This window comes from Dreissena polymorpha, chromosome 1 (assembly GCF_020536995.1).
Source record: "Dreissena polymorpha isolate Duluth1 chromosome 1, UMN_Dpol_1.0, whole genome shotgun sequence".
Taxonomy (NCBI): domain Eukaryota; kingdom Metazoa; phylum Mollusca; class Bivalvia; order Myida; family Dreissenidae; genus Dreissena; species Dreissena polymorpha.
In genome coordinates, this window is record NC_068355.1 from 100,730,884 (window position 1) to 100,750,600 (window position 19,717).

The following is a 19,717-nucleotide window of genomic DNA, read 5'->3' on the forward strand; positions in this document are numbered from 1 at the left end:
GTCATGCCGGGTCAAAAACTAGGTCATAGGGTCAATTAGTGCATTTTCAACGGCGCCACTTTGTCCGGACTCTAATTCAAATTGTATTCATCCGATCTTCACCAAATTTGGTCAGAAGTTGTGTCTAGATGATATGTAGGTCAAGTTCAAATATGGGTCATGCCGGGTCAAAAACTAGGTCACGAGGTTACTTAGTGCATTTCAAGCATTTAGCATGGTGTCCGCTCTCTAATTGAAGTAGTTTTCATCTGATCTTCACCTAATTTGGTCAGAAGTTGTGTCTAGATGATATGTAGGTCAAGTTTGAACATGGGTCATGCCGGGTCAAAAACGAGGTCACATAGTGCATTTCAAGCATTAAGCATGTTGTCCGCTCTTTAATTGAAGTAGTTTTCATCTGATCTTCACCAAATTTAGTCAGATGTTACATCTAAGTGATATCTAGGTCAAGTTCAAATATGGGTCATGCCGGGTCAATAACTAGGTCTTGAGGACACTTTCAAGCATTGAGCATGGTGTCCAAAACCCTCGAACGGGCGTATCTTGTGACAGTTTGGCACTCTTGTTATACTTAAAAAATTGAAAATTTTGGTAAAGTTTTGAGTTTAGGTCCACTTTATTCCTTAAGTATCAAAGCTATTGCTTTCATACTTGCAACACTTATTAACTACCATAAGGGGACTGTGCAGGCAAAGTTATGTAACTCTGACTGGCATTTGGACGGAATTATGGGCCCTTTATACTTAGAAAATTGGTTAAGTTTTGTGTTTTGGTCCACTTTACCCCTAAAGTATCATAGATATTGCTTTCATACTTGGAACACTCGCAAACTATCATAAGGGTACAGTAAAAGGACAAGTTGCATAACTCTGGTTGTCATTTTTACGGAATTATGGCCCTTTTTTGACTTATTAACTTTGAATATATGGTTAAATTTTGTGTTTCGATCCACTTTACTTCTTAAGTATCAAGGCTATTGCTTTCAAACTTCAAATACTTTCATGCTATCATGAGGTTACTGTACCTGGCAAGTTGAATTTTACCTTGACCTTTGAATGACCTTGACTCTTAAGGTCAAATTATTAAATTTTGCTAAAATTGCCATAACTTCTTTATTTATGATTAGATTTGATTGATACTTTGACAAAACTACTCTTACCTGACATACCACAATAGACTCCACCCAAACCATCCCCCGTGCCCTCCCCCCCCCCCCCCCCACCCCCCTATTTTTTTTTTATTTTTTTTAACGATCATCTCACAAATGACCACCACAGCCCTAACACTATACCCCACCCCACCCCCAATTTTTTTTTTTTAACGGTTAAAAAACACAAAAAATTATTTTTATTATTTTATGTTTGAAATACCGTCCAACCATCGCACCCAATCCTCCCCCCTCCCCCCCCCACCTTCCCTCCCCCCACCCGAATCCCCCCTCCCTAATTTTTTTTTTTTTTTTTTTTAAGATCATCTAACAAATTACCACCACACCCTCACACTATACCCCCCCCCCACCCCACCCCGCCCCCCAATTTTTTTTTTTTGAAACGGTTAAAAAACACAAATAATTATTTTTATTATTTTATGTTTGAAATACCGTCCAACCATGGCACCCAAGAATCCCCCCTTCCCCCACTCCCCGATTTTTTTTTTTCTTCTTATTTTTTCGCATTTTTGGAAGATAATGTAATAAATGTCCACACCCCCACACTATACACCCCTCTTCACTCCACCCCTCCCTCCTTTGTGATTGAAAATGAGAGTCCTTTCACCTTTAAAAAGAAAATAGATGAGCGGTCTGCACCCGCAAGGCGGTGCTCTTGTTTTACATTCAGCATGGTGTCCACTCTCTTATTCAAGTAGTTTTCATCCGATCTTCACCAAACTTGGTCAGAAGTTTTATCTGAACATGGGCCATGCCAGATCAAAAACTAGGTCACCGGGTCACTTGGTACGTTTTACACATTCAGCATGGTGTCTGCTCTCTAATTCAAGTAGTTTTTTTGCATGTATGATCTTCACCACTATTGGTCAGAAGTTGTATCTAGATGATGTGTAGGTCAAGTTCGAACATGGGTCAAAAACTAGGTCACGGGGTCACTAAGTGCGTTTTAAACATTGAGCATGGTGTCAGCTTTTTTTGTGAAGACAACATGCAAAATATTCTTTGTCAATGCAGCATGTGTATAATGTATATAAATATATATAGTGTATAAAGTGTATAAAAAAAATATGAATAAAAATGTTGGAATAAAGGTCTCAAAAGAAACCAGTGAGTTTTCATGGTAGATTTCTTTAATAACGTTGAATGTACTCCAATAACACCATGTTTTTAATTCAGTGTTTATGTTGAGCAATTGACAGATTGAGAACCTTGTCAGTGACTTAAAAAATATTAAATCTTGTTACTACAGTGCATTGTTCTTTTACTTTTCTGTTTTCAATAGAAATTGAAGTAGAATGGTACCGGTAATTTCTTTGATGAAAAGATTGTTACTTTGTTAGTTGATCAAAGAATGTCCATCCACCAAGAATTTCCTGCTTAAAACAACTGTTTTAAAATGAAAAAGGAGGATTGTGATGGAAGAAAACTAATCAATACACAAATAAAAAAGGGTGATTTTAATCCATGCAACATCTTTGGTGAGCAGAACAAGAGCCAGAAGAGGTTTGGCTGTTATAAATTACATGTCATTTAGTTAAAAGAGTGTTAATAGAAGAGTTGTTTATATTGGCAAGGATAAATGCTGCATCATTCCTGAAGTATGGGTAAACATTTTGTAACTGAAATAAGTTTTTTTTTGATATTACCACCCAAAGTTAGATTCAGTTAATTTGATCTGTTTAGGACTATTTTTTATGCCCCTGGTAGGGAGGCATGTAGCAGTTGAACTGTCCATCAGTACGTCCGTCCGTCCTTCCGGAAAAAACTTTAACATTGGCCATAACTTTTTCACTATTAAAGATAGCAACTTGATATTTGGCATGCATGTGTATCTCATGGAGCTGCACATTTTGAGTGGTGAAAGATCAAGGTCATCCTTCAAGGTCAAATGTCAAATTTATGGCGTCAGTCCGTCCGAAAACTTAAACATTGGCCATAACTTGTTCAATATTGAAGATAGCAACTTGATATTTGGCATGCATATGTATCTCATGGAGCTGAACAATTTGAGTGGTGAAAGGTGAGTGTCAACGTCATCCTTCAAGGTCAAATGTCAAATATATGGTGTCTGTCCGTCCGAAAACTTTAACATTGGCCATAACTTTTTAATATTGAAGATAGCAACTTGATATTTGGCATGCATGTGTATCTAATGAAGCTGCACATTTTGAGTGGTGGAAGTTCAAGGTCAAGGTCATCCTTCAAGGTCAAAGGTCAAAATATTTTTAAAAAATCAAAGCGGCGTTCTCATAAAGCTGCACATTTTGAGTGGTAGAAGTTCATGGTCAAGGTCATCCTTCAAGATCAAACGTCAAAAATAAAAAGTTCAAAGCGGCGTTCTCATGAAGCTGCACATTTTGAGTGGTGGAAGTTCAAGGTCAAGGTAATCCTTCAAGGTCAAGGTCATCCTTCACGGTCAAAGGTAAAAAAAAAAAATTAAATTCAAAGCGGCGTTATCATGAAGCTGCACATTTTGAGTGGTGGAAGTTCAAGGTCAAGGTCATCCTTCTAGGTCATCCTTCAAGGTCAAAGGTAAAAAAAAAATCAAAGCGGCGTTCTCATAAAGCTGCACATTTATGTGGTGGAATTTCAAGGTCAAGGTCATCCTTCAAGGTCAAAGGTAAAAAAAAATATAAAAAAATATTTTCAAAGCGGCGCAATAGGGGGCATTGTGTTTCTGACGAACACATCTCTTGTTTCACTAATTTAAAGGTGTTTTTTTTAATGTCATAGGATAAATAGAATACCATGATAATTTCAGTGTGTAATTACAAGACTTATCTGGCAGTTTATCGAACAGACACCTTTTTTTACGTTGATCAGTGTATTGAAATTACTGGGGGTGTATGGAAAATACATACCGTGCACATGACCACTCGAAGCAAATCAGATTATGTCACGTTTGTAGGAGTTGAGATAAAATTTGATCACATAACATTGAACATTTAGACAGAAATCATTCATTATCTTATCAAAAATTTGGAGTTCACACCAGAGGTTTCTGTGTATTAAAACTTTTTGATGAGTTAAAAGACTGGTTATATTTTATTGATAATATGAATTCATGATTTATTAAAACCTGGCTTAGGCTTCGACAAAGTAAGTCACCAAAGGTTATAAATTAACCAAAATATCGGCATATGGTATGAAAGGACCAATCTTAGTGTGGATTAATGAATTCCTTAGTGGCAGATAACAATTTGTATTTATCAGAGGTCAATCATCTAACTGGTGAGATGTTAAACCTGGAGTTCCTCAAGGTACATGTAGTCTTCTCGGACTGATATTGTTCATTTAATATGTCAACAATTACCAGGTCTTTTTAAAAGCTACGTTAATTTTTTTTACACAAAGACTACACAAAGATCTATAATACCACTGATAATTGTAAAATCTTACAAGATGACCTTGATACCATTAGTAACTTGGCAAAAACATGAGAAATGAAATTGAATATGGAAAAAAACATGGTGGTGTACTTTGGAAGGTCAAATGACAAAGTTGAATATAACATGAATGCAGACAAATTGAATACAGTTAATGAGGAGTGTAACATCTCTATCAACTTCCAGGACAATCTCAAATTTAATAAGCATGTCTACAGTAAAGTTAAAAAATTCAACAGTATCCTTGGTCTTGTGCATTTCTGGATAAGGATTCCTATGTCAAATTATACAACACTTGTGAGTCCACACCTTGAATATGGGAACACAGTTTAGTATCCTTTCCTAAGGAAAGAAATTGAAAGTATAGAGGATGTTCAGTGGTGGTTATAAATTAGTCCAAGGCCTTCAAAATATAAACTACAATGATCGATTTAAGATGTTAAAACTACCCCGCCTTTCCCATAGAAGTAGGAGCGGAGATATCAGTGTTAAAAAATCATTCATCACCTAGATGATATATCATGTGCATGTTTTTTCTCCGTCAACATATCTAAAACAAGAGCACACTGTTTTAAACTTGCTAATCCCAATTGTGAGATAAATTTTAGACTGAAAAGTTTATCTCAAAGAATCATATCTGTATGGACTAATTTACATTACAAAGTAGTGTCTGCTAAGGCATTAAATATTTTCAAAAACAGACTCGACCAAGTGTGGGATAATCATGCTCAGTACATGTTTTAACTAGTGTTATATCTCAATCGAGGTATTGGATGTTCCAAATATCACTCGATCTTTTTTATGTTATAAGTGTATTAAAAACTTTAGTACTAAAGAAGTCCAGTCAGGATTAGATAATGAAGATGTAGGCTAAAAAGGATCCCAATCCTTACTTACGAGCCTAACAACAATTCTTCTGTATTCTACAATTCTAAAGTACAAACTTTTTATCATCTCTGACTGGCTTTAATAATATGTGTCTTGTTCTGAGAAAACTGGGCTTAATTCATGTGCGTAAAGTGTTGTCCCAGATTAGCCTGTGCAGTCCGCAAAGGCTAATCAGGGACGACACTTTCCGCTTTTATGGTATTTTTAGTTTGAAGGCAGTCCCTACTTACCGATAATCAAGTTTAAGTGGAAAGTGTTGTCCCTGATTAGCCTGTGCGGACTGCACAGGCTAATCAGGGACGGCACTTTACGCACATGCATTATGCCCAGTTTTGTCAGAACAAGACACATATGTCAGGGTGACTCTTGTTCTGGAAATGAATCATGAAGAAGATGGAATGATAAGTCGATGCAGAAAATATGAAGGATGTAATTTCCTTAAGAGCCCCATTTTTCCAACTGTCAAAAGTGGTTTAGGTTGCAACAGGGTCTTGTTGTAAGATTGGGTTAACAAACAATGTAGTGGGTCAGCAACTTTTTTTCTACTTTATAATGTATCAGTGAAGGGGCATTTGCGTAGTTAAAGAAAAATTACAGAATTCCCAATAACCATCCCCAAAAATGCCAAAAAGAAGAATTTTGTCAATTTCGTTCAAAAAGCGCATTATCAGCATTTTATTGTTTGTGTGTATAGCCTCACGCACCTTGCTTGATATAATCTGCATACAATCAATCAGGCCATTTCAGTTTCAATTTTGCATTGTATTCACTTTTGATTATATGTCCCTAACCACTATAGTGGGGGACATATTGTTTTTGCCCTGCCTGTTGGTTGGTTGGTTTGTGTGTTTGTTTGCTCCAACTTTAACATTTTGCCATAACTTTTGCAATATTTATGGCGTCTGTCCGTCCGAAAACTTAAACATTGGCCATAACTTGTTCAATATTGAAGATAGCAACTTGATATTTGGCATGCATATGTATCTCATGGAGCTGAACAATTTGAGTGGTGAAAGGTGAAGGTCAACGTCATCCTTCAAGGTCAAATGTCAAATATATGGTGTCTGTCCGTCCGAAAACTTTAACATTGGCCATAACTTTTGCAAAATTGAAGATAGCAACTTGATATTTGGCATGCATGTGTATCTCATGGAGCTGCACATTTTGAGTGGTGAACGGTTAAGGTCATGGTCATCCTTCAAGGTCAAAGGTCAAATATATAGCTTCAAAGCGGCACAAAAGGGGACATAGTGTTTCTGACAAACAGATATCTTGATTTTTAAGATTTTTAACTTGCAACAAATTAGTTTGGGAAATCAAATGAAGTACTTTACACACAATTGCTTATGAAATCAGTCTCATGGATGCCTACCATTTTTATGCTCCCCTTGGAAGACGAGTGGGTATATTTTTTTGCTGGATGTCCATCTGTCTGTTGGTAGACCCGTTTGTTTCCAATCAATATTGTGAAATAATTAATCAATTGGCTTGATACTTCCCATGCGCATTGGCCTTTGCCAGTAGATGACCCCTATTTAAATTTGGGTGACTAGGTCAAAGGTCAAGGTAACTGTATCACTTAAAGAGTGAAAATTGTTTCCGATCAATGACTTGTGAACGGAGGGAGCAATTGGCTTGATACTCCCCATGTGCATTGGCATTAGACAGTAGATGGCCCCTATTGAAATTGGGGTCACTAGATCAAAGGTCACTGTTGCACTAAGTTTGCAATCATTTCTGATCAATAACTTGTCAACTGATAACTGATTGGCTTGATACTTCCCATGTGCATTTGCCTTGGACAATAGATGACCCCTATTGAAATTGGGGTCATAAGGTAAATTGTCAAGGTCATTGTCACAATAAATGTAAAAATTGTTTCCTATCAATAACTTGTCAACAGCTTGACCGATGGAATTAAGTTTTTTTTTATATGTTTGGTATAAATAGCACAAAGCAATTCATTTCATTATGGAAACCATCAATTGGGAATATATATATAAAATCAACATCTTGAATTGAGCTGTATAATACCCCCAAGTTTGAAAGAAAAGGGATGCCCTAATGATCTTTTAGATAGATGTAACAGGTTGGAGGTGAAGGTGTCTTTCTGCTACATAGGTGACATACTCTCTACGGCTAATGGTTGTTTGCTGGCAACCATATTCCAGTTAATATGCAAGAACATAGTTATTTTTTGAATGGACTGTTTTGTTTGATCATTCATGATTTTTTAACACTTTAAAAAAATAACTGTAAATATTGTTTGTTTGCAGATGTCAACTGTTCCTTCCATCCCAGAGTTTTATGCTAGTCAAAGCATTTTTATAACAGGAGCAACAGGCTTTCTGGGTAAAATCCTGGTTGAGAAACTCATACGATCATGCCCAGAAGTTAAGTGTATTTATCTTCTAATAAGACCCAAGAAGGGAAAAGATCCACAAGAAAGATTAGATGAAATTCTGGATTCTCAGGTACTGTGAATCACTAAAAAGTTTACACTAGAAACAATGAATATGCATTAATTATTTAGGAGTGTGACAATTTTAAGACATAATGTTTATAAACATGTAATCATCATTACAAATTATTTATTCTACTATGTTGAAAGATATTTGGTCACTAAATTTTTATTATGTGATAATGAGTGTGATTGTAAGAATTATTTTGTGTAAACATGTATTTTCAAATGTATTACATTAGCAGAGAGTTGTAAAATGGGTTGTTGTGTCAAAATGAGGTTCAATTTCAGTTATTTGAGAAAGTGAAGACGCAAAATCCAGACTTCAAACGCAAATGCAAGGCCATAGAGGGTGACATTATCAAAGAAGATCTGGGCCTGGACCAAGGTGACCACGACTTGCTTACAAAAGAAGTGTCTGTGGTGTTCCATTCTGCCGCTACTATTAAGTTTGATGAAGAAATGAAGTAAGTCATTATATGTATTTTAAGTTCATGTTTGCCAATAGTAAAAAATACAGTTTTGCATTTAAAAAAAATGTTTCTTTTTAACTTATTTTAATTTATGATGGTTAATTGAAATTGTCATTGTTAAGTAATGGATTTTGTGTCAAGTATTAATATTGATATTTAAAAAAAAAAGAAGCTTAGTTGGTAAACATTTGATTTGACATTACCGCACAAATCTGAATCTTTGTTGGCTTAAAAATGTTGTTTAACTTGTTTGTTGATTGATGGTAGAAAGTGAAACCAGACAGACTGATGCTTACATTGTTTCTTGTTCTGAGAAAACTGGGCTTAATTCATGTGTGTAAAGTGTCGTCCCAGATTAGCCTGTGCAGTCCGAACAGGCTAATCAGGGACGACACTTTCCGCTTTTATGACATTTTTTGTTTAAATGAAGTCTCTTTTTACCTAAAATCTTGTTTAGTCGGAAAGTGACACTTTACGCACATGCATTATCCCCAGTTTTCTCAGAACACGACTTCATTGTTTCTGATGGCATTGAGAAGACCTGGACATTCTGAAGATCTGTGTCAGTTTGCTCTTGTTTCAGACTGTCAGTTGATATGAACATAGGCGGTGTACACAGCATGCTGGAGTTCTGTAAGACTTTGCCAAAGCTTGTCTCGTTTGTGCATATCTCAACGGCGTATGCCAATTGCGACAGGAACAAAATAGACGAGGAAGTGTATGAGCCGCCATTGAAGCCAAGACAACTCCTGGATGCATGCTCGTGTGTATCATGTATATCTGTACTATTTCATAGTTGGCTAGAGCTCATATTGGTCTAGTTGATAATCTAATTTTAAGCTTGGCTGTTTTCGGAGAAAACCCGAGGTATTATCATAGCCAGCTCCCCGTCCGCCGTAGGCGTCGTGCTAAAACCTTAACATTGGCTCTAAAATCAAAGTGCTTCCACCTTCAACTTTGAAACTTCATATGTAGATGCACCTTGATGAGTTCTACATTCAACACCCATTTTTGGGTCACTAGGTCAAAGGTCAAGTTCACTGTGACCTCTAATATAAAACCTTAACATAGGCTCTAAAATCAAAGTGCTTCCACCTACAACTTTGAAACTTTATATGTAGATGCACCTTGATGAGTTCTACACGCCACACCCATTTTTGGGTCACTAGGTCAAAGGTCAAGGTCATGGTGACCTCTTAAAAAAAAAAATCTGACAAGCTTTCGCAGCTGAGCGTGGCACCCGTTATGGGGTGCTCTTGTTTATCCCCAGGCTTTAAAAAAAGAGTGGGGATATTGTGGTATATTGTGGTCTGCCTGCCTGTCTGTCCGTCCGTCCTGGCCACTATCTCCTCCTATACTATAAGCACTACAACCTTGATTCTTACACACATGGTAGATATGGGCATATGTGCGACCCTGCACTATTTGGAATTTTTATCTGACCTCTGGGTCAAAAGTTTTTGGGGTTTGGGTGGGGCTGGGTCAGAGATTTTCAATCAGTTAAACTTGGTCAGAACATTTGTCCCATTGATACCTCGACTGAGTTCAAAACTGGGTCATGCTGGGTCAAAATCTAGGTCACTAGGTAAAAAAAATCCCAATCTTCACGTAACTTTGTAAAAATGTTTGTCTAAATGATATGTTGTTTGAGTTAAAAAATGGTTCCGGTCCCTTGAAAAACATGGCTGCCAGGGGGCTGGGCAGTATTTCTTATATGGCTATAGCAAAAACTTGTGAACACTCTAGAAGTCAAAATGTTTGCCCAATCGTCATGAAACTTGGTCAAAACATTGGTTTCATTGATATCTCGGACGAGTTTGAAAATGGTCCAGATTGGTGAAAAAACATGGCTGCCAGGGGGCGGGGCAGTTTTCTCTATATGTATATATTGAAAATATGTGAACACTCTAGTTTTATTTTATGTACTTAAACATTGGCCATAACTTTTGCAATATTGAAGATAGCAACTTGATATGTGGCATGCATGTGTATCTCATGGAGTTGCACATTTTGAGTGGTGAAAGGTGAAGGTCATCCTTCAAGGTCAAAGGTAAAAAAAATAAATCCAATTGAAGTAATAAGCTTTAAAAAGAGGCAATTAATGAACCTGCCAAATAAAAAATAAATAAAAATGAAAGTGGCGCAGTAGGGGGCATTGTGTTTCTGACAAACACATCTCTTGTTTTATGTTATTTTACATTAACTTTTTCATTTCTACACCGATTTACTTCCAATAATAAAACTTTTTAATTGTATGCTAGTCTATTCAAGTTTATAGTGAGATTGTGTAGTATAAAACTTCTCATAATGCTTTGGTCACAATGTAAAAGTTAATAATTTCCTCTTCTCAAAGCTTCTAGTTTTCATCCTTCTTGAATCATAATAATCTAATTTGCATCTGTACTAGATCATTCAAATTTTACTTAGTCTTCAAGCTTACTGTTATCTAGACAGCGTGATAATAACTCTGGCTAGTGGAAATTGTGTTATGTAAATGGTCCAGCTCTCACCTGTTTCAATGGTTGCATAATGATTTTTGCAACTGGATTATGGAGACTAGTGTGAAGACTTCATTTGTTGGTTTTTATTGTGTACTGTTAAATGAAATCTGGAAATTATTGGTTTTGATACACATATTTAAAACATTTAATTTTTCTGTAAGAGCAATCATTAGTGATTTTCTCGTTGCCAGATGGATGGATGCAGAGACACTGAATACGCTGACTCCTCAGATCATCGGTTCCAGGCCCAACACATACACATACACAAAGTCAGTGGCCGAATTCTTGATCAAGGAGGAGGCTGGATCCCTGCCTGTAGCCATATTCAGACCATCCATAGTGGGGGCCACATATGTGGAACCAGTCAGGGTAAGGTCTCGCTTATGTTTTATGATAAGATTATTTAATTTATGATGTCAATAGCAATACTATTGTTTCTTTTAAAGGGCCATCAGGGTTGCTGCAAGCAGTTGTCCGTGTTGTCCAATATCATGAACTGACCAGTGAAAATAAGAATTTGCTTTATAATTTCATTATAGTTACAAATACCTGAAATTTGGCCACCTGCTATTTTTTGAATTTATCTATTAGATTTGGGTTGCAGTAGGAATATTTCCATTGGCTTAATAGTGTTTTAGCTCACCTGAGCACAATGCGCTTATGGTAAGCTCACCTGAGCACAATGTGCTCATAGTGAGCTTTTGTAATCACCTTTTGTCCGTCTGCGGTCCGTGTGCGGCATCAACATTTGCCTTGTTAACACTCTGAGGGCCACATGTATTGTTCAATCTTCATTAAACTTTGGTAGATGATTTGTCCCAATATAACCTTGGACACAAAAAGGTTCCTGTTGGTTGAAAAAAAATGACTGCCAGGGGCGGGGTATTTTTCTTTATATGGCTATAGTAAAACTTTGTTTACCCTTTTGGGTGCCACATTTATTTTTTCGATCTTCATGAAATTTGGTTAGAAGATTTTTCCCCAGTGTATCTTGGATGAGTTCAAAAATGGTTCTGGTCGGTTGAAAAACATGGCCACCAGGGCTTAAATGGCTATTATTAAACCTTGTTAACACTTTAGAGGCCACGTTTATTGTCTGTTGTTCATGAAACTTGGTCAGAAGACTTTTCTCAAATATATCTTGGACAAGTTCTTAAATGGTGAAAAACCATTGCCACCAAGGGCAATTTTTCTTATAGTAAGTGTAGTAAATTAAAACTCTAGAATTTTCGTTTATTGGTCACTCTTCATGAAACTTGGTAAGAAGATTAGTTCTTATGATATCTTGGATGAGTTCGAAAATGGTTCCGGTTTGTTGAAAAACATGGTTGGTAGAGGCTGGGACATTTTTCCTTATACATACCACCCTGCCAATAAAGACTACTGAAGGGATTTGGTTGTTGTGGTCTTTGTTCTCAGGTGTTCTTTATTTGCAGGGTCGATTGAAACTTTGCAAAATATGCTAGTAGGCTTTTAATAGGTACCTTATCTACGTATGTGCTCTATTGTTTAAATGTGTGAATACTAATAATGTATAATGTGATAAAAGATTGAAAACTCAGTTTTGTCTTTATATTAGTGTATTATTTCTAATTATAAAAAATAAAATACTAGACAGATAATGAACATACCAGTAGTAACAACAAAACACAGTAATCACGACGACATCCAACCCCCACAAACACACACACACAATCAAATCACTAACTTAAAAAAATAACTTATTTTTATATTTACATGTATTACTTAAACTTCCAAACATAAACCACTTTCTGCACTAACTCATTCACTGACGGGTAATCCGACTCACACTTGGGGCGTTTACTTTTAGAGTTAAGGTTCCTCTCAAAATAGTTCATTATCTCATGTTTATGCTTCAGAATTTTCTGGATTTGAGTTTTGCCTACACCAAGATCACTAGACACTCTTCTACAATTGTGTCCTTTGCCTTACAAACTAATTACCTTAACCCGTTCATCCAACGTCAAGAACTTACACTTTGCAACTTTTTGACTGAGACTTATTCAGAAAGTCCCAAGTCTTTGTTGACCCAAAATGACTTGGTCTCACGTCAATTCTTCTTCCTTCAAGCAGTGGGAAACTTACAAACTTTGATTAATGAACAGGTGGTGTCTTTGAAGTTAAATAACAATCCCACATCACTTGACCTTCTTTTGAACTTGACGTGTGTGGACTTTGATTTGGGAATACAGTCAACAATAACACATCACCTTATTTCAACAACTGCCATTTTTATACTTTTTGACCTGGACTAATTTTTAAGATCTCAAATCTTTGTTTGCCCAAAATGCCATACTGTATTTTGTCTCACATCAAGACTGCTTGCTACAAAGCTATCTATGAACAATCTCAGCACACTTTCAACACTTTACTTGATGGTCGCCATGGCGTGATAATATGGTGTCCGACCAGCGACCGGGAGGTCACAGGTTCGATCCACACACAGGGAGTGTTCTTAAGATCCCCCCAAAGACACCAAGTACTGGTTCTTGCTCCAGGAAACGGACTCAAGAGCATTTTAATAAACCTAAGGCTTTCAATGCAATCAAAATAATATAAACATTTACAAACTAAACTAACATCAATACTACGTTGTAAAAAGTTTTTATTCTTTATTTACTGGTAAAACTCATTACACTCACTACACCTTAGCAGACTTTTACCTTCACATTGAACTTATGTTGAACAAAGACTTATTCAAACCATCCAATGCATCAGTACGGATAATGCTTTCACCTTGGTAATCATCATTTAATGAATGCAGCATCTTGTACCCGACTTTGTTATGTTCCAGGGCTGGGTGGACAATGTGAATGGACCCACTGGGCTCCTAGCAGCAGTAAGTGACATTAGTATAGTCAGTGGGACTTAGCATTAGTATAGACAGTGGGGCTTGGCATAAGTATGGTCAGTGAGGCTTGGCATTAGTATAGTCAGTGGGGCTTGGCATTAGTATTTTAAGTCAGTAGGGCTTGGCATTATTATAGTCAGTGGGACTAAACATTAGTATAGTCGGTGGGACTTGGCATTAGTATAGTTAGTGGGACTTGGCATTAGTATAGTCAGTTGGATTTAGCATTAGTAAAGTCACTGGGGCTAAGCATATTATAGTCAGTTGGGCTTAGCATGAGTTTAGTCAGTGGGGCTTGGCATTAGTATAGTCAGTGGGGCTTGGCATTAGTATAGACAGTGGGGCCTACATAAGTATAGTCAGTGGGGCTTGGCATTAGTATAGTCTGTGGGGCTTGGCATAAGTATAGTCTGTGTGGCTAAGCATAAGTATAGTCAGTGGGTCTCAGCATTAGTATAGTCAGTTGGGCTTGGCATTAGTAGTCAGTGGGGCTTGGCATAGGTATAGTTAGTGGGACTTAGCATTAGTGTAGTCAGTGGGGCTTGGCATTAGTATAGTCAGTTGGGCTTAGCGTAAGTATAGTCAGTGGGGCTTGGCATTAGTATCGTCAGTGGGGCTTAACATTAGTATAGTCAGTTGGGCATGACATTAGTAGTCAGTGGGGCATGACATTAGTAATGTATAGTCAGTTGGGCTTGGCATAAGTATAGTCAGTGGGGCATGGTATTAGTATAGTCAGTGGGGCATGACATTAGTATAGTTGATAGGGCATGGCATTAGTATTGTCAGTTTGGCATAGCATTAGCATAGTTAGTGGGGCTTTTGATTATTTTAGTCAGTTGGGCTTGGCATGAGTATAGTCATTGGGGCTTAGCATTAGTATAGTTAGTGGGGCTTGTCATAATGATAATTTGTGGGGCTTGGCATTATTTTAGTCAGTGGGGCTTGTACTTAGTAAAGTCAGTTGGGCTTAGCATTAGTATAGTCAGTGGGGCTTGTCATAATTATAATCTGTGGGGCTTGGCATTATTATAGTCAGTGGGGCTTGGCATTAGTATTATCAGTGGGGCTTGGCATTAGTATAGTCAGTGGGCCTTAGCATTCGTATTGTGAGTGGGGCTTTGCATTAGTCTAGTTAGTGGGGCTTAACATAAGTTTAGTCAGTGGGGCTTTGCATAATTATAGTCAGTGGGGCGTAGCATTACTTTAGTCAGTTGGGCTTGGCATAAGTATGGTCAGTGGGGCATCTCATTATTACTGGTAATGGGGCTTGGCATTCATTGTCAATGGGGCTTAGAATTAGTATAGTCAGTGGGTCTCTTTGAACGTTTTTAACCTTTTAGATTATGTTGTTAGCTCATCTATTTAAAAAAAAAAAATTATGAGCTATTGTCATCACCTTGGCGTCGGCGTTGGCGTCCGCTTAAGTTTTGCCCTTAGGTCCACTTTTCTCAGAAAGTATCAATGCTATTGCATTCAAACTTGGTACACTTACTTACTATCATGAGGGGACTGGGCAGGCAAAGTTAGATAACTCTGGCCTGCATTTTGACAGAATTATGTGCCCTTTTTATACTTAGAAAATTGAAAATTTTGGTTAAGTTTTGTGTTTAGGTCCACTTTATTCCTACAGTATCAAAGCTATTGCTTTCATACTTGCAACACTTATTAACTATCACAAGGGACTGTGCAGGCAAAGTTATGTAACTCTGACTGGCATTTGGACGGAATTATGGGCCCTTTATACTTAAAAAATTGAAAATTTTGTTAAGTTTTGTGTTTTGGTCCACTTTACCCTTAAAGTATCATAGATATTGCTTTCATACTTGGAACACTCGCAAACTATCATAAGGGTACAGTAAAAGGACAAGTTGCATAACTCTGGTTGTCATTTTTACGGAATTATGGCCCTTTTTTGACTTAGTAACTTTGAATATATGGTTAAATTTTGTGTTTCGATCCACTTTACTTCTAAAGTATCAAGGCTATTGCTTTCAAACTTCAAATACTTTCATGCTATCATGAGGTTACTGTACCTGGCAAGTTGGATTTTACCTTGACCTTTGAAAGACCTTGACTCTCAAGGTCAAATTATTAAATTTTGCTAAAATTGCCATAACTTCTTTATTTATGATTAGATTTGATTAATACTTTGACAAAACTACTCTTACCTGACATACCACAATAGACTCCACCCAAACCATCCCCCGTGCCCCCCCCCCCTAATTTTTTTTTTAAGATCATCTCACAAATGACCACCACACCCTCACACTATACCCCACCCCACCCCCCCTCCCAAATTATTTTTTTTTAAACGGTTAAAAACACAAATATTTATTTTTATTATTTTATTTTTGAAATACCGTCCAACCATCGCACCCAAGAATCCCCTCCACCCCCCCCCCCACCCCCCCCCGGCGGTGCTCTTGTTTTTTCACTGCATGCAGTTGGTTTTTTTTTGCATAAATTCATCATGGTTACTTGTAAAGAAGTAAACAAGTATATAACAACATGTGTTTAAGTGATGTATGCTAGCTGGCTTATGACTTAAAATACACAAATAGTCACATTTTACCTAACATTTCTGTAATTTTCGTGTAAAAATATTTCTGTATCCATGTTTTTAGCTCACCTAAGCACAACGTGCCCATGGTGAGCTTTGGTGATCGCCTTTTGTCAGTCGTCCGTTGTCGGTCGAGCTTTGTGCAACGTCAACATTTGCCTTGTGCACTCTCTAGAGGCCACATTTATTGTCCAATCTTCATGAAATTTGGTCAGAAGATTGGTTTCAATGATATCTTGGATGAGTTTGAAAATGGTTACGTTTGCTTGAAAAACATGGCTACCAAGGGGCAGGGCATATTTGTCCCCTACCGGTTCCACCAAAGGGGACTTATGGTTTGCACTCCGTCTGTCAGTCCGTCCGTCCGTCACACTTTACTGGATCCTGCGATAACTTTCAAAGTTCTTAATATTTTTTCATGAAACTTGAAACATGAATAGATGGCAATATGGACATTATGCACGTCATTTCATTTTGTTCCTACATCAAAAATTCTGGTTGCTATGGCAACAAATAGACTAGAAATACTTCTGAAAATTGTGATTTTCTGGATCCTGCGATAACTTTAAATGTTCTTAATATTTTTTCATGAAACTTGCAACATGGATAGATGGCAATGTGGACATTATGCACATCATTTCATTTCGTTCCTACCTCAAAAATTGTGGTAGCTATGGCAACCAAAAAAAAAAATTCTGAAAATGGTGGAATTTCTGACAATGGTGGATTCGGTAGGGGACAATATTGCTTGACAATAGCCTTGTTCCTTATATGGCTATAGCAAAATTTTGTTAACACTCTAGAGGCCACATTTATTGTCCGATCCTCATGAAACTTGATCAGAAGCTTCATCCCAATGATATCTTGCACGAGTTTGAAAATGATGCTGGTTGGTTAAAGAAAAACATGGCCGCTAGGGGGCGGGGCATTTTTCCTTATATGGCTATAGTTAAACTGTGTTAACACTCTAGAGCCAACATTTATTGTCCAATCTTGATGAAATATGGTCAGAAGATTTGTCTTAATGATATCTTGGATGAGTTCGAAAATGGTTACGTTTGCTTGAAAAACATGGCCGCCAAGGGGCCGGGCATTTTTCCTTATATGGCTATATAAGGCTATATTAAAATCTTGTTAACACTCTAGAGGCCACATTTATAGTCCGATCTTCATGAAACTCGGTCAGAAGATTCATCCCAATAATATCATGGACGAGTTCAAAAATGATGCTGGTTGGTTGTAAAACATGGCCACCACAGGGGCGGGGCTATTTTCCTTATATGGCTATAGTAAAACCTTGTTAACACTCTAGAGTTCACATTTATTTTCATGAAAATTTGTCAGAAGATTTATCCCAATGATATCTTGGATGAGTTTGAAAATGGTTTTGGTTGCTTAAAAAACATGGCCACCAGGGGCGGGGCATTTTTCCCTATATGGCTATATATGGCTAAAGTAAAACCTTGTTAACACTCTAGAGGCCACATTTATTGTCCTATCTTCATGAAATTTGGTCAGAAGATTGGTCTCCATGATATCTTGGATGAGATCGAAAATAATTATTTTTGCTTGAAAAAAATGGCTTCCAAGGGGCGGGGCATTTTTTCTTATATGGCTATATTAAAATCTTGTTAACACTCTAGAGGCCACATTTACTGTCCGATCTTCATGAAACTTGGTCAGAAGATTTATCCTGATAATATCTTGGAAGAGTTCAAAAATGATGACGGTTGGTTGAAAAAAATGGCTGCCAGGGGGCGGGGCATTTTTTCTTATATTGCCATAGTAAAACCTTGTTGACGCTCTAGAGGCCACATTTATTTTCTGATCTTCGTGAAACTTGGTCAAAAGATTTGTCCCAATACTATCTTGTTATCTCAGGTGAGCGACTTTGGGCCTTTCAGGCCCTCTTGTTATGTATCTATTTTTATCACCATTTGCATTACAGATTGGCAAGGGTGTACTTCGGATAATGAAGGGGGACTTCAATGCCACTGCAGACATCATTCCTGCTGACTTTGCAACCAACATGCTGTTGGCAGTGGGATGGTATACGGCTGTACACAAGTGAGTAGCCATATAATGATGCTGGATAGTTTGACCATTGAATGCGTTTAAAACAAGTAACAATTGTGATTGGAGCCTGTTTTCTTAGTTATTCAATATCTTTATGTCAAGGCAACAGATAAGATTTTGTGTCAATTAGTTTTCACTGCAAGCTTTTTGTTACAATTAGTTTTTTTCCCTCAGAACTATTTGTCAACTAGTTTTTTTTACAATTTGATCAAAACATACATTTATTTCTGGATCAAATTAGTGCTTAATTTTGGATATTGGTAATTCTCAGCAATTCTCATGCCAATTAAGTCATTATAAATTCACACTGGCAATGGTTGTTTGGCGATATTAGTACTAATTGTTTAGTGACAAATGGATGATGGAGTCATTTTGTTTTAACCAGTTTCAACACTCCTGCCTTTCAGTCTCAGAGCTCACCTACATTGCCAAACCCTCTCCATCAACGACAAACCAGTAGAAATCGCGATGTTGTTAGTTTTTGAGACACGGAATCTCAGCGGTGTTTTGAGCCGAATATTTAAGAATCTGTCACCACCTGCGCTATTTAATGTGATAGTATACTCTTCACAATGTCTTTTCCTGACGGTTTGGGTCTCGTACCGAAATGTAAAATATTCGGCGCGCATGCCGTTTATGAAAGTTTCCAAACCCGACCGCGTTTAACAGAGAACCTTTTCCCGAACTTATTTCAGATGGAAGTAACTTTATATTTACACCGGCCTAAAACGGTGTCTTTATGAACTAAATGAAAATATTACGGCCACACTAAAGGTTACAATACACTAATTATAATTAAACGCGGTACGGCGGAAAACGGAATAACTAAATCGACGAAGAATCGATTTCAATTAGTTTTCCATTTTCGCTATCGTTTTCTGTACGATTGATTTTTAATTTCAATTTGTTTTCTGTCAAATACAAATCGTAAAAACGATAAAACGAACCTTATCTGTTGCCCTGTTATGTGTATGGAAGATTACCACTGTATTGCCTTTTAATGCTTTGATCAAAATTTAATAGATGTTCAGAATATTCACCTCAGATCAGATCTTCCAATAAGATATTTTTAGCTTGATTGTTCACTGAAAAGTCTTTGCTATACTACTCACCCAAATGTGGATGATACGTAATGCTTTGGTTAAGGTAAACTAGGAATATCTCTATATCACTTTTTCTACAGCTGGCTGTTCGATTGAATCTCAACATGTGTGTGTGGAGTCTTGTTTGAGGTCACTTACAAAGATCCATAACTCTCTTACAATTTAGCAAAATGTTGCTCTGTTTGTATTTCAACAATTCTCGATAGCAGGTGCATAAAACTATTTC

The 19,717-nt window shown here is 37.1% G+C and overlaps 1 protein-coding gene across 4 annotated transcripts in view; it reads left to right on the forward strand.

Annotated features, from left to right (window-relative positions):
* The window catches only part of LOC127842616 (fatty acyl-CoA reductase 1-like), a 51,569-nt gene that overhangs the window by 13,652 nt on the left and 18,200 nt on the right, over window positions 1-19,717 (forward strand). For 2 of the 4 annotated variants that reach the window (XM_052372213.1, XM_052372208.1), the window contains 6 exons: window positions 7,719-7,916; window positions 8,195-8,370; window positions 8,960-9,139; window positions 11,069-11,246; window positions 13,693-13,737; window positions 18,261-18,379. In XM_052372213.1, coding sequence (XP_052228173.1) covers window positions 7,719-7,916; window positions 8,195-8,370; window positions 8,960-9,139; window positions 11,069-11,246; window positions 13,693-13,737; window positions 18,261-18,379 — 896 coding nt within the window. The other 2 variants (XM_052372209.1, XM_052372206.1) reach the window with 2 other exon arrangements.